Here is a 14,114-nt window from a genome sequence, read left to right on the forward strand (position 1 = left end):
GGATCGGGGCAATCCCCTAGCAGGATAATTCCGTTTTTCAATGGCGGATCAACAAACTTCCTTAAACACTCTATGATGAAAATTCTGAACATTCAAAGTTAAGCATAAAGTATTTGTTTCACAGCAGAAGTTTTCTAGAGATCTATGCGACTTCCATCATAATGTACCACATGTGTCAATCGGACACACTAGCGTCAAATGCTAATATTTTTCTCTCTCTAGGACTTCTTTGCTAACGGGTACTAGCATTTATTTTCTGTCGAGGCAAGACCAGTTAGCTTTAAGTGTCTGAACTGTCTCACACTGCCCTCACGTGGCGGAGACGGGGGAAAAACATTTCTTAAGATGGGCCGGGATACATTTAAAATTGAGATTTTAAATGAAGTATGCACCATTTAGCTGAAAAAAAAATGAACGGACGAGGAGGATTTGAGACAGTGAGCCGGCGTGAAAGTGGGCGCTGCCGCGGGTGATGCAGAAAGAAAGAGAATGACAGCTGAGGTGAGTCATGTCTATTTTTATTTAGCCGCCATGTCCCGATGGAAAAGAAACAACAAAAAAAAAGAAACATTATCCGCCTCTTTTTCCACAAAAATTTAATTAGCACTTTTTTGTGAGTGATATTATGGAAAAACACTACAAAAAAAAAAAAAACCACAGGTGGGAGAAAGTCATTTTATAAGCGCAAGTCATAAGTCAGTTTCTAGTCTTGACCTTAAAGTTTCAAGCAAGTCTCAAGTTAGTTTGGCAAAATCAAGCAAGTCAGTCATGAATCAAGTGAAACAAACTCACTACATCATCTTATTCACAGTCAACAGGCCTATCGGTATTTGCGTTAGTTAGCGCTACTAACCTTAGCAGACACATTTCTTATGGTCCCAAACTAGTGTATTTATTGTCTATAACTTTATTTTCTTTTCAATCAAATGTATAACTGACTTGAATCTGACCGATAGTTCCATTTTCACTAGCTGGCGGTTAGCTAAACTGTGAGGTGACGATCTTTCTGGGTTATATCATGACAGAAGATATTAGATTTTGTAATTTTTGTGCCTCTTTGAGTTGTAAAATTTCCACGTCAGCATTCTCTTCTTGCCAAAATTTATCAAAAGAACTAATTTTCATTTTGTCCTCTGCTCTCTTCTTAATTTCATACCGGCAGGTTATCACACCACCGAAAATTACTTTTCATTCAAAAATAAAACAAACCACACAATAAATTTAAAATCCATCCATCCACTTTCTGAGCCGCTTATCCTCACAAGGGTCGCAGGAGTTCTGGCGCCTATCCCGGCTAACTTCGGGGTACACCCTGAACTTGTTGCCAGCCAATCACAGGGCAGATAGATGTGAATTTAGAATTAGCATTAATTAGAATTTAGAGTCTCCAATTAATGCGTGTTTTTGAGATGCGGGAGGAAACCGGAGTGCTCGGTGAAAATCCACGCAGGTACGGGGAGAACACGCAAACTCCACTCAAGCATGACCGGGTTTTGAACCCCCCCATCATCAGATCTGTGAGGCAGATATGCTCACCAGTCGACCGCCGTGCCTCCCCTTTGTCAAGTCATGTTCTATTTGAAGTCGAGTCGGTCATAAATAGAAGCCAAGTGAGTTCATATTCCTAAAATTGGGTTTTTAAATCAAGCGAAATCCTGTGACGCAAGTCGCCCACCTCTGGGGGGAAAAAAAAAAAAAAAACCTGCACCACTATACTCTTGTTATATTATAAGAAAGAGAGAAAACACAGCTATATCGCGTATATTTAGATAATTACAAGCAATGTGGAAAAAAAAGTTGGTGCTTCTACATCGATTGCTACTACGACAGGAAGTTCGTTACTCTTCGTTGAATCTTCTCGTATTTCATCCACCTTCCATTGCGCGGCTTTTTCCACCTCCTCCACTCCACACTTTTTTCATCTTTCTCCTGCCTTTCTAATCTGTTAATCTTTTAATCTCGCTCCGGCACATTCGCTAAACCGCCATGTTGCCGATAAAATTTTAACTAAATGCAACAAGCTGGCCATATTAAAGGGTATCTACCCCAAAAAGAAAGAAAAGTGGATCACTTTTTTTTTTTTTTTAGTTCCAAACTAAGCTTGAGATAAAAACACACATCCGCAGATTTCAATAACAATGTTACCAAACTCAAAATAAGTGGATTTCCTTTTAAAATAAAATGCTTTCTATTCAGTCCCGACTAAAATGCGTTAGCTCAGTGTGCGATGGAACCAGGGCGCCACACTGAAGGCTGTAGGCCCAGGTTGGAAGTGCTGAATCTAGGTCTGGGAACCCTGCTGTATTGGCTGCCGGTGGACGTCTGCCGGGTGGCCCCAGGAGGTCTAAGGGGGCTCAGATCTGGGGCGCTTTTAAACTGCCTGTCGGCTTGTTGGGGTTGGAGCTGGGAGAACATGGGGGACTGGACTGCGTTTGGAGTCGAGGTGAAGGTAGGGAGCTGAGGGAGGGGGGCGGTGGGGGCAGGAGGCGGTGGAGGGGATAGGTGCCCCGGGGACAACTGAAACTGGTAAAGGATAGGAGGCGTTTGACGGTGATGGGTGGTTTGAGGTGAGGGGGAGCCAGTCTTAGAGCGCCACAGCGGTTCTCCGAGTGTCGTGGCCGATCGAGGTACGATCACCTTCAAGGCAGGGCTGGTGGCTGTCGGAGGGGGGGTGGAGAAGCGTTTCAACTCGTACACCCTTGCCATCTTCTGAGGACAACTGGCGGCTGTGTCCTGAGGACCCCTGTAGGTAAACAGAGATGAGTTGAGCTGGTACGGCTGGTGGTTCACGACGTCAACCGGCTTTTTGACGGCTTTCTTCCCTTTGGATCCAGCCAGTCCTGACTTTGTCATCTCCACCTTCTTCTGGGCTTTGGGGGGGCATGAGGGTGACAGGAGGGGGTTGTAGCTGATGGGAGGAGGGGCACGGATATTGGAGGAGTACTTCCATGTGGCCGGGAGCGATGGCGTGGGAGAAGGTTCCCTGGTCTGGGAAGGAGAGAATGGCGCAGGACCAACGGAGGGACTCCGCTCGACAATGTAACGATCCATCCGGTTTTGTCGGCGGGCAAACAGCTGACCCCCCTTCCCTGCCAGCTGAGGCGCCTGAGAGGTGTTTGGTTTCGGAGCCACCGGCGGGGGCTTGGGACCCCGCTGAGCCTGCATGAAGTTGCAAGCTTCAGCCCCGAGCCGCAACCAATCCTCCTCGGGCCCAGACTCGTGGCCAGCCTCGGCCCTGGATACAATCCCTGGTTCCGCGCCCGCCGTTCTCGAAAACCGGTCATCCATGTTCTGCACCATGGACATCAAGGCAGGGTTTGGGGACACATCTTTGCTCCGGATGGCGCTGAACATCGGCTTTTTGCTGCTACGGCCACGGGCGTCATGTAGGATGCCGGTGCGAACAGCTGGCACCGAGATGCGCTGCTCACGAGTAGCCAATGAATCCGAGGCTGGAGTTTGAGGGGTTTTTGGAGTCCCCATCGAGTTGGGGGTGCAGGAGTGAGTGGTTGGTGTAATCTGAGTTGGAGGAAGCATGGAGACTTGAACCTGCGAGATGGGGCCAGGGGTGGGAGGGTGATAAAAGGCAGGAGGGGAGTGAAATGGTTGTGGAGGGGAGAAGGGTTGAGCAGGCTGGACTGGGGTACTTTGGGGAGCCAGGGGGGTGGAGGGATACAAAGACGACGGGGGCGAGAGGGCCGGGGTGCTGATCGAGGGGCTGACGCCGTTGTTCCGAGGAGGGATGTAGAGGGAGGTGCTGGAAACGGCTCTCCTCTCTTCTGCCGCCGGATAGTGAGTGGGCCCAAAGGTCACCATGGAGACAGCCGCTACCGGTTTGGGCTGGGGTGGGCGGAACATCACGGAGGTCACTGATGAGCGAGACACCGCAGGACCGGGAGTGAACGGGCGAGCCGTGCGATTGAGTGGAGTCGGACTTAAATGGTGCTCAAGGTTTTGACTTGGACTGAGGTTGACATGAAGACCGTTTTGATTAATCGGGGGTGTCGAAGGGGGTGGGCTTAATGTAACACTAGCCTGGCTTATGGCAACTGGTGCGTCATTGAGAAGAGGCATATCCAGAGCTGAAGACATGGCTACGTCCGGTTGTTTCATGGTCTCCAGTCTGAGCGCCTCAAAATTTGGAATTTGATGGATTGGGGCCACTGAGGTCAAGTTATCAAGCCCTGGGCTGTTATCAGCAGTTGTCAGCGTGGCAGGCGGGCAGGCGGCACTCCTCCTATCCAGCAGGTCTAAGTAACCGCTATCCCACGTGGAATCGAACGAAGCCGAGAAGCCCCCCTCGTCCACTTCCGAGCTCTGGACTGAGCTCCCGCCTTCCTCCTCCGTCTCCCCCTCGGTGCTCTCGCCCCCTCGGTCGTCCTCGGCCTTGCCGAAGCAGGTCAGGGTGTACTTCTTGGCTCTCTGGCGCCGCTTCTTGAACATGAGCACCCCCTTGGAGTTCGGGTTGGGGGCGTCGGTCAGGAGCGAGGCGATGGAGCGGCACTTGGTGCGAGCTTCTTTCACCTGCTTCTCGACCAAGCTCTCTCCGCGATGCAGCTCTGCGCAAAGGAGACAGAAGAAGAGGGGTGATTGAATAAATTGATAAATGTTCGGACTGCTTAGCCACAGGGGGTGGGGTTCGGGGGGAGCACTGGCAAAGATTTTTGCCATTTGCTGTTTATTTTCAAGACAGCTGTGACAAGGGTAGGTGCCATGCGTGGCAGCCGTCAAAGGCAGGCACACATTGGGACGGTCGTCAACAGTGGGGGTAAGCCGCCCCCACCCGCACAGGATGCCACTCTGGGCAGCTGCCCATCTGGCCCATATCCGAAAGCACCACTCAGCACAAGTTACTTATATTCGCCTCCATGGCTGCGGATAAGATAAACTTCTGACAGGAGTTGTTATTATGGAGAGGAGGACAAAACAAAGACGCCGTGCCAATTGGGCGCCCATCATAATCTCAAAATATGTCACTGGGTGATATAGTCAACTTGTCACATACGAGGTGTAGTTGGAACTGTGTTGCAGTGGACAAAAATGTGAATAGGTATCTTTCCTTCTAAATATACACAAAGTGTATAAGTACTTTTAGTGCTAGTGGTCCAGCCCTAAACTGGCCGACGTGTTTCGATGGCAGTGAAGATGATCACTGACAGACAGCCGTACGTGTTGTGGATTCACAAAAAAAGAATTCCTGCTGATCTCCGGCGATGAGCCACACGGTCCGGAATGGTTAGATCACGGTGTCCATTCTGTACAGAGATGCTTTTTGGTCCCCCCCTGTGTACAGTATGTACGCGCTTTGAGTCGGACGCTATTTAAAACTATGATAACTTTTACTAGTCTCTCATGGATGACGTACAAAATACAATAAATACATTGGTAAAATGGAAAAAAATATATATAGATATATATATAATAATTATTATTATTTGCTGACCAATAAGAAACACATCTCAATTTTTTTGTTTTAGTTTTCTTAAAAATCAGTAAAATACGGTTTAAAAAAATCTTCCACATTTTGTGAGATTTTTTTATGGGAAGAGCTTCAGATTAAATTAAAAAATGCCAAACTTAAAAAAAAATTGTGATGAAGTAAAAAAAATGTCAAAAACAAAATCTTTCTTCTCATCAAAAATGATATAGAAAAGCACATTTTAAAAGAAAAAATCATTCATTCTATCCAAAAATAAAAAAGAAAAAGTTCAATTCAAAAATACATAATCCTTGTTTTAAAATATTATAATTTATATTGTATTAAATATATTTTGTTGCAAATAAAATTACAAAACACACCCTGTGCTTTTCAATGAACAGGAAAAAAAAAGAATCACCACAAATTGACAACCCCCTCCAAAAAAAAATTATAAAATTGGAAAAAAAAAATATCCTCAAATTATAAAGTAAATTCCTTGTGGGAAAAAAAGATTTTGTTGAAAATAATCCCCAGAATTAAATTTCTTTCAACAATATTTCTTTTGTTGACAAAAATCAATTTTTTTTCAAGATTAAAAAAATATTTTGTTTTCAAAAACAAATCACAAAATTTGGAGCTACATTCTTTTCATTGATCAGTTCTTTTGATTGCGTGAATCGAGATCACTGATCATTCTTAGCATTTCTTCCAATGAGGCGTTTTTGTCTTACCTGCGTGCCGGCTTGTGCGCCCACCTGCTGAATGGGATGTCGGGTCCCTCATCTTTCAAGACTAATTTTGTGCGCGCGTGTTTATCATTTAGCGTCCCCCAGGCCGTCCGACAGCACGCGTACGCGCGTACGCACACATGCACACCCTCAGCCTTTCCTTCTCCAAGGCACTTAGAAGCTGCTCCCCCGCTCTGAGCGTTAAAGACCTTTTGTTGTTTCCGTCCCGCCGCGCAAAGCGACGTATGATCTCAAGCCGCTATTCCTGTCTTGCTGACTCGCATTAAACACCTGTCGCTAACCCGCACTGTACATAGACAGATCCGTTCACCAGGAAATATTTAGAAAGCGGAGTCACCGTTGGGTATGTGCGTGATGTCATGTGAGTATAATACAGAATACAAGGAGTTGTGTGTCAAAATATGGCGTTTTGCATGACCCAATAAAATGTGTGAGTTCTATTTTGGGGTATGCTTCTTTGTTTAGGGTTAGTAGTACACGTTTTTTTTTTTATGATAAAATACAGTTTAAAGTCCATGGTAACACAATTTGTGCGTTATGTATATGTTATGTTATATGAAAATCTGACTCAATACACACAAAATAGACCAAAACGGTCTATTTTTCTAAATGTTTACCGAAATTTTGCACTCACAAATAATAGAAATTGGATGGAAAGAAAATTTTTTTTTAAAATTGATTTGGGGCTTTTTTTTTCCAAAGTGGATAGAAAATTGGGTCAAATAGAAGTAGCTATCAGGTGGGGCATTTTCTGGACAATTGTATGACAAAACAGGATTAGAAAATTCAATCAAAACTTTTATGAGTCCATGTTAGTCTGGCATTTGAAGGTCCACATATGCAAAATACGCACCTCTAAACTTTAAAGCCCAAGTCTCATCCCTATTAAAATTCTAAAATAGATATTGAAATGAAAAATACATATAACATTAGTCACTTCAATGTCCATACGAAAAAAATAAATATGAGCGGAGAGCACGTCATCCATGCGCAGAGTTGCGGAAATCTCATTTGACATCCAAGTGGTTGCCATATTGGCTGCATCTCCTGCCCGTGATGTCACACTGGGACATTCGGCATTGAAAACACGCTGTGGCCCCGACTAAGGGACACGCCCCGTCAGACACGGAAGCTCTCTTCAAAGAAGAGAACATCTAATAAATCGAGTGAAGTGTCGGGGCAATATTAACCTATTGTTTCGAGCCATATTTAGATGATATGCGGATCATGGCCATATCGCATGCGGCCAAACCACCTCCCCGTCCGATCCACCTCCGCTCGGCGTAGATTAACCACCCTGGCCGAAGCCGTGATCTGCGGACACGGCGCCAAGCGGCACATCAACACATTTAGCACCTCTGACATACGGACGCGGTTCTTTTGTTACGTTCTGAAAGGATTACGCCCTCGCCCCAAACTATTGTTTTTTTTATTTATTTTTTTTAGTAGCTCTATACACACCTACCTGTCATTTGGAAACCACAAAGCTCTCGTCCTTTGCACCCGTGCAATCCATTTTTCACGACGAACTGGGGTCTCTTGGAAATTTATGAAGGGTAAGTCCATCCTCCCGGGTGTCCGGACAATATCCAGCAATGCAACGAGCCGGCATTTTGGCTAACACAAAGGAACAACGAGCTACCTTCCCGCGGGTAAAACTAATAGAAAGAAACGAGTCTGGTTGAGTGCGCTACTGCCCTAAACGTCACTTCCTCCTTCTTGTCGAAAACAAATCCCTCGAGAGGATTTTCATGGCGGGAGTTACAAAAAGCCATGTTGTTCTTCTTCTTCTTTCTGCTTTCGGGGTTACCACAGTGTGTCATCTCAGATGAACGCACATATATGTTTGGCACAATTTTTACACCAGCTACCCTTCCTGACACAACCCTTCTCAGGGAGTGGAGGCCCCAGTGGGATACGAACCCACAACCCCTGGTTTTCCAAACCAGTGCTCTAACTGCTGAGCTACGGGGCCTCACAAAAATCCATATACGTCAAAATTTTGTGGTGAAAAAACGAATATACCGTCCGTAATATACTAAAAATCATCCATTTCATGACAGTGGCACTTTAAAAAAATAGGTTTTGCATGTATACTCACTGGCTTGCCGTGCTTTGTCCATGTAAGTGGCGGCAAGTTCCTCGCTCAGGGGGCCCTGCTGGGGTCCCACCATGGGCACCAGCTGACTCCCAGACCCCAGTGTCAGGGCCTCCTTGGCCCGCTCCGGAGAGACAAGCGGCGGGCAGGCGGCGAGCCCGAACCCGGCCAGCGCTTCCTGGAAGCCGCTGTCTCCTTCACCCTCGGCCTCCGCCAGGCCTCGCTCGTAGGTCGGGGTGAGTGAGTGCGGAGTGAAGCTTTGGGCCGGGTCGGTCCACGCAGGCTGGGGCAGCTGGTAGATGAAATCCTTGTGCGGGACGCCGTGCCACTTCCCCTGAATTGGACCCGCCGCTGCATCGTTAGCACTCTCGTAGCTTCAAGACGGAAAAGGGAAAACCACATACAATGCGGTCAGAATGAAAATCATCTTTATTGGCCAAGTATATTAAATGGAAATGACGATTTATTGCCACATTTTTTCAAACATTTTTAAATGAGAAAAATAGCAATATTGAATTATCTCTTTCAGCCACCTAATCAGTGAAAATGCAGTAAACCCCGCACACACCAGTCTCTCGGCCTCTGGCAAATATTAAAAATCACGACGGGTGTGCACCTTTTTTATATTTTAATTGGGCTTTGGGACATAAATTACCCCTGGAAACATTGAAAAAAAAATGTAATTTAACAGCAAAACTAATAAATGTCTGAGTTTGACTGTACCCGTCTCCCAACTCTCCCTGTCCATTTTCCTCTATGTTGGGCAGCAGAGCCCTCGGGCACAAATCCCTCTTACCCACTGAGCTCAGACATCGCCTCCTCCTCCCCGTGGTTGTCATAGCGAGCGGGCAAGCGGGAGTGAGGGGGCGTGCGGCGCTGGCGCCGGTGCACCTGCGAGCGCGTGTCGGCGTCGCTGTCCGTCTCGCCGTAGTAGGCCTCGCTGTCCGGCGGCGAGGTAACGCTGGCGGGTTCGACGGAGGAGCTCACAGATATAAGCGGAGGTGAGCAGCGAGTGGAGTACGACGCCGTCCGTTTGACCCTCAGGTGCAGCGTCCCGTTCTGGGTATCGATGAGGTTCATGGCCTGGGCGTGGCTTAGCTCGGCGCAAGGGTGGTCGCTGATGGCAACCAGCTCGTCGTGCTCCTTCAGCCCCGCCCTGCACGCTTTGCTGCGACGTCGTACCTGCAACAACGAGATGAGGTTGCAAGGGGTCATTTTATATCCCCCCTGGTGAATTTCCCCTCGAAGAGCGAAAAAATGAAGTAATTGACACCTCGCTTAAAAATGTGTGTAACTGCCTGTATTACTATTTTCAACTGTAAATATACCACCGTCTTCCCAAAAATTAATTGATTTTATTTTGTACAAATCCACCCAAAGTGGACGTATACATACCCATCTGTCACTTCCACTAACAACCCAGGCTAAACTTGCAAAACCGGTTAAACCTAAACTGCTAAACCTCCTTGCCATGCAAAACTTATCTACCAAGATGCCAATTCAATGTACCTCATTGACACCAACCCCTGTTTATACTCGGCTGTGGTGGCATGTTATAATAATAAATAATGATTTAGAATAGAGAAATTGGGAAATTTGCCGGGAATATGCAGAAATATTATGCAGTATTGAGCTCCTATAATTTACAAAAAAATTTAAATTTGACAGTTTTATGTGCTCATGTCACTGCCAATTTAACCTTTGCCCATGTATTTAATATAGCACTTGAATTATTACAAATATAAATACGCAAGAGAAAAAAAATAACAAGGCCAGCAAATGTTTGTTGCAAATTTCTTTGACACACCACAGAGAATTGTTAAAAAAAATAAAGTACATATCGATAAAGGCCTCAAAATTGAAGAAAAAATAATCAAATATGAATAAATGTAGTAAATTAACAGCAGTTGTATTCAAACTTTGATTGAGATCTGTAAATTTATGAATTTATTTTACAGGGTCTTTTAGAGGCAAGTGGTTCCACTGCATATCAGCAAAGGTAATATGCAATCCATCCTGTCATTCACACTGTTAAAATATTTGTGCACCATAATAACTCCACACAAATGATTTTCACGCCGTATCAATCCTCACACACTTGCACGCATCTTATCCAATCAGTGCATTTACGAGAATGTTCCCCCGTGTTTTGCTTTTATCAGCATGGCTGACACGTGCAAGGACAACGCCGTCTCCCGTTTTCAACGGTTCAAGTACACCCGGCGACCGCTCTCGGACACGCACACATGCACGCACGCTCGTCCGACAATAGATCAGCAAACGCGCGCACGGTCTGGCAATCTATCGGCGTATAGCACATGTGAGCATCATGAAAAAGGGTCTATGAACAGTCGCATCACCCGTCTGGGTCGAAGGGGGCATGCCTGTCGTTCCCTATGTCGCCCACATACCCAAAATAAAATATGTGTAAAATATGTGTGTGTGTGTGTGTGTGTGGCGTGTCTTTATCTTTGTGTGTGAACAGGAGGGCTTTTTTTTCCATGACTTGCTTCCAGCGCCGCTTAAAGGAGTTATTCTTGTCCTGCAGCTCTGTTCCCCAACATTCCCCAACCAGGCTTATCAGCGGTATGCGCCCCCCCCCCACCCCCACCCCCCACACACACACACAGACACACACTGATCTGTAGCAGCAGAGGGTGGCAGCAAGGTCACAATCCAAATGTTCTTATTATAAGGAAGACAAAAGGCTTTTTGGATGATTAAATCTCATTTTTAAACCCTACATTAGATCATATGAAGTCCAAGAAGTTATTATCTCAGGTCTAACAGCTACTAAAAGGCCTCAATATGAAATTTGAGTCCCTATCTGACATGTTCTCACTGTTTTGTGGCCCATAAACCCGTAAGCGAATCTCATGGGGGCACAGTGGGCATCGTTTAATAGGACAGAGAGCGTATGAGAGCGCTTAATTATTTATCTCTCACTTTCTTTCTGAGAATAACCGGCGAATACATCGTCTCATGAGTCCTTGTTGCATAAATAGTGTGTCTATGAGGAGTGCCGGGTCGAGGATAGATGCTATTTTGACTCACTGTGTATTGCTGGGATGACAAACACTTTTAGACCTTGAGAACACAACCAGGAAATAGAAAAGAAGCAAAATCAGTCATAAAAACACCTTCTATGGCTTGAAATCTCATATGCTTTTGGTATCTGAATATATGAATCTATAAAATGTCAATACACCGTTTTCCAGCCATATTTTTTTACTTTTATTCAATTCACAATTCGCAAGAAGTGTCACTTTCACAAACGCTTAACTACTCATCAATAAAGAGCCTTCAAGCTGTTTATTGCCACGACCTGTTTTAAGTATACTGTCAAACTAAACATAAAACAAAGATGATCATTTAAAGAAGCTTATAGGTTTGGTTTAAAAATGCATTTAATGTAATGCTAGCAAAGGCCATAGACGGACTAAAGAATAGCACAGTCTGTCGCTGCGTTCTAAACCTTTGAGCAGTGGATATTTGAACACAGACCCATCATATACTCATAGGCAAGTATTCTTTATCTTCTGTGACAAATGACTAATATTCATGCATCTTACCTAAGATTTATGACCGTCTCCGTGTATAGTGCACTGAATGAGTTCAGTGAACTAAAGTTCAAGTAGTTCATATTTTGGGCGAACCAGAACTGATTTTTGTTCATTTCTGCCTGATGAACATTATTGAGAACGTGTTCATTCTGGTTTCTGTGAACTGTTTTTAGAACAAAAGTGATTGTTCACGTTTCGTTAGGGACTGCTGGGGTAAGAGCACAGTATATACGACGCTTCATTTTATATACGACGCTCCATTTGTGACATTTGGGAACCATTTTGGTGCGGATGCCATTCATATTTCCATGTGTGAGGAGCGTTCAGAAACACTCGGTAAATGGGAGAGAATAGGAAAGGAAATGGGAAAATTATTTGTTTTAGAATGTTTTTATTTAAAACAGTATGATCACACTGTCGTAATATGGAATGTATTTTGTTTTGGAATGTAAGATTGTCTGTATGTTCGTATTGTACAACCACCAGGTGGCCAAAACATGCACAATGTCGATTGAATTGAAGCAAAAAATGTGTTAATTTTTTACCAATTATTTCATTTGGTCAAAATTGTAAGTTTTTCTGAAGTACAATACAAAAGAGATATTTTTGGGGCGTGGAGACAAATGGATTAATATCACATTTCCAATTACAGTATTTCAACCAGGAAATAGAGTTTTTAGTTGTGAGTGTGGCACGACGGCAGGCCTGTATTAATTGCATTGAAATTTTGCATTATTTATATCCAATAAGTTAATTTTTGTTTCGACCCATATCTAGGAGATATGTGTACATATTGCCACTGAATCTCATATCGTTGCTTGCAGAAGTTCCGATTGTTTGCATAATATTATAGTTGCTTGAGTCATTTTTGAACATTTTCTGGAAAGATGAAAAAAAAATTCAACATACAAGAACTTGCCACGTTTGAACTTTTGCGCATTACGATGACCTTGATGACTGAGAATCTACATAGGCATGGAGAAAATATTTTTTAGCAAGCACATTGGTACAGTATTTGTTATGAAATTGTGACTAGGGTAAATATTACTTGGTCATGATGCTAACGACGTCACAATCTCTAGAGCAAAACCTCGCAGTGGTATACAAAATGATCGTATTCTTAATCGGAAGATGATCGCCACTGCCGTACCTTTGCCACCTGTAGAGGCTTCTGCTGCTCTCTTCCTCCCTGCAGCCTGAACCCCCACGGGGAGCCCCCGGAGAGGGAGACCACGATCTCCTCCGCCACCATCCCTGCTCCTGAGGCCTTCTGCTCGGAAATATATGACGAAGTGCGTGCGGGTGTGCGTGTCTTCACTTCCTTACACTTTTGCAAGTGCCCGACACCACACGGCCCAAGTGAAGAGGAAGGTTAGGCACGGGGGTGAGGAGGCGGGGGGCTGTCTTGCATCTGCTTCCACGGGAATGTCGCGTTGCAGGACGGGAACATGGGAGGTGTGTGCGTATGTGTGTGTGCCTTCATCATTCCCTTCTATTCAACACATGCCGTGTCACTCTCAGAGGTGATGCTTGCTGATACACCATCCCGAAATAACCGCAGCCACTTAAACAGAACTCAGCAGAGGGGGCTGGGTGAAGAATTTCACTGGGTTTATTGTCTCTCAGGGGCTTCCTCGGGAATTAAATCTGCTGTTTATATAAGATTAAATCGTGGACATGTATACTTACTGGACAGAACATAAGGGAGAACTGCACAAATACTGCAACCTTTACAAAGCAGTTCTGATGGTGACAGATTTTGACAAATGAGAGGCAACGTTGTAAGATTGGTTGATTCGTTGATTGTAGGTTAGATTGTGACGTCGTCGCAATTTACAAATACAATGTTGAAACAAGAAATTTTTGACGTTGGACCTGGACGTTGTTTCAACGTAAAATCCATGTCTTGTGCCTGTTGGGGTTGGTTGTTCTCTGTTCTGTTCTCGCACAAAATCGTTTCCTTCTTTTATAAACTTGCATTTACTTGAAATGAAATAAAATCTCCGGACACAATATTGAAGCATTTTCCCATAGCTGTGATGGTTGACTAAGAAAAGATGCTAAATTAACTTGTGTTAATTACAGTGACTGAAAAAAAAATACACGTTACTTGGACGTGTATTACAGGAAACATTTTTCGCAAATAAGGTTGTGAACGGGGTTTGCTTTCATGTCATCAACGCGGTTGTCATTTCCTCTCTGTAACCAATATTCGATTCTTTTTTTTTGGGGGGGGGTCACTTTGTCACCTGTGGATGTTTAAAAAAAACTAACAAAGCTATTTC

The 14,114-nt window shown here is 44.7% G+C and overlaps 1 protein-coding gene and 1 non-coding gene across 2 annotated transcripts; both read right to left on the reverse strand.

Moving 5' to 3' along the window:
- Positions 1-502: 502 nt before the first annotated feature.
- synpo2lb (synaptopodin 2-like b) lies at positions 503-13,487 on the reverse strand. The gene is made up of 4 exons (XM_061811074.1): positions 12,980-13,487; positions 9,063-9,448; positions 8,270-8,640; positions 503-4,559 (listed from the first exon to the last, which is right to left on the reverse strand). The coding sequence occupies exons 1-4, from the start codon at positions 13,079-13,081 to the stop codon at positions 2,218-2,220; spliced, it is 3,201 nt and encodes a 1,066-aa protein (XP_061667058.1). The 5' UTR covers positions 13,082-13,487; the 3' UTR covers positions 503-2,217.
- On the reverse strand, positions 8,071-8,143 carry trnas-gga (transfer RNA serine (anticodon GGA)). Its single transcript has one exon. It is a non-coding gene; the product is annotated as a tRNA-Ser (tRNA).
- Positions 13,488-14,114: the final 627 nt, after the last annotated feature.

The sequence above is a fragment of the Syngnathoides biaculeatus genome, chromosome 22 (genome assembly GCF_019802595.1).
Source record: "Syngnathoides biaculeatus isolate LvHL_M chromosome 22, ASM1980259v1, whole genome shotgun sequence".
Classification (NCBI taxonomy): Eukaryota; Metazoa; Chordata; class Actinopteri; order Syngnathiformes; family Syngnathidae; genus Syngnathoides; species Syngnathoides biaculeatus.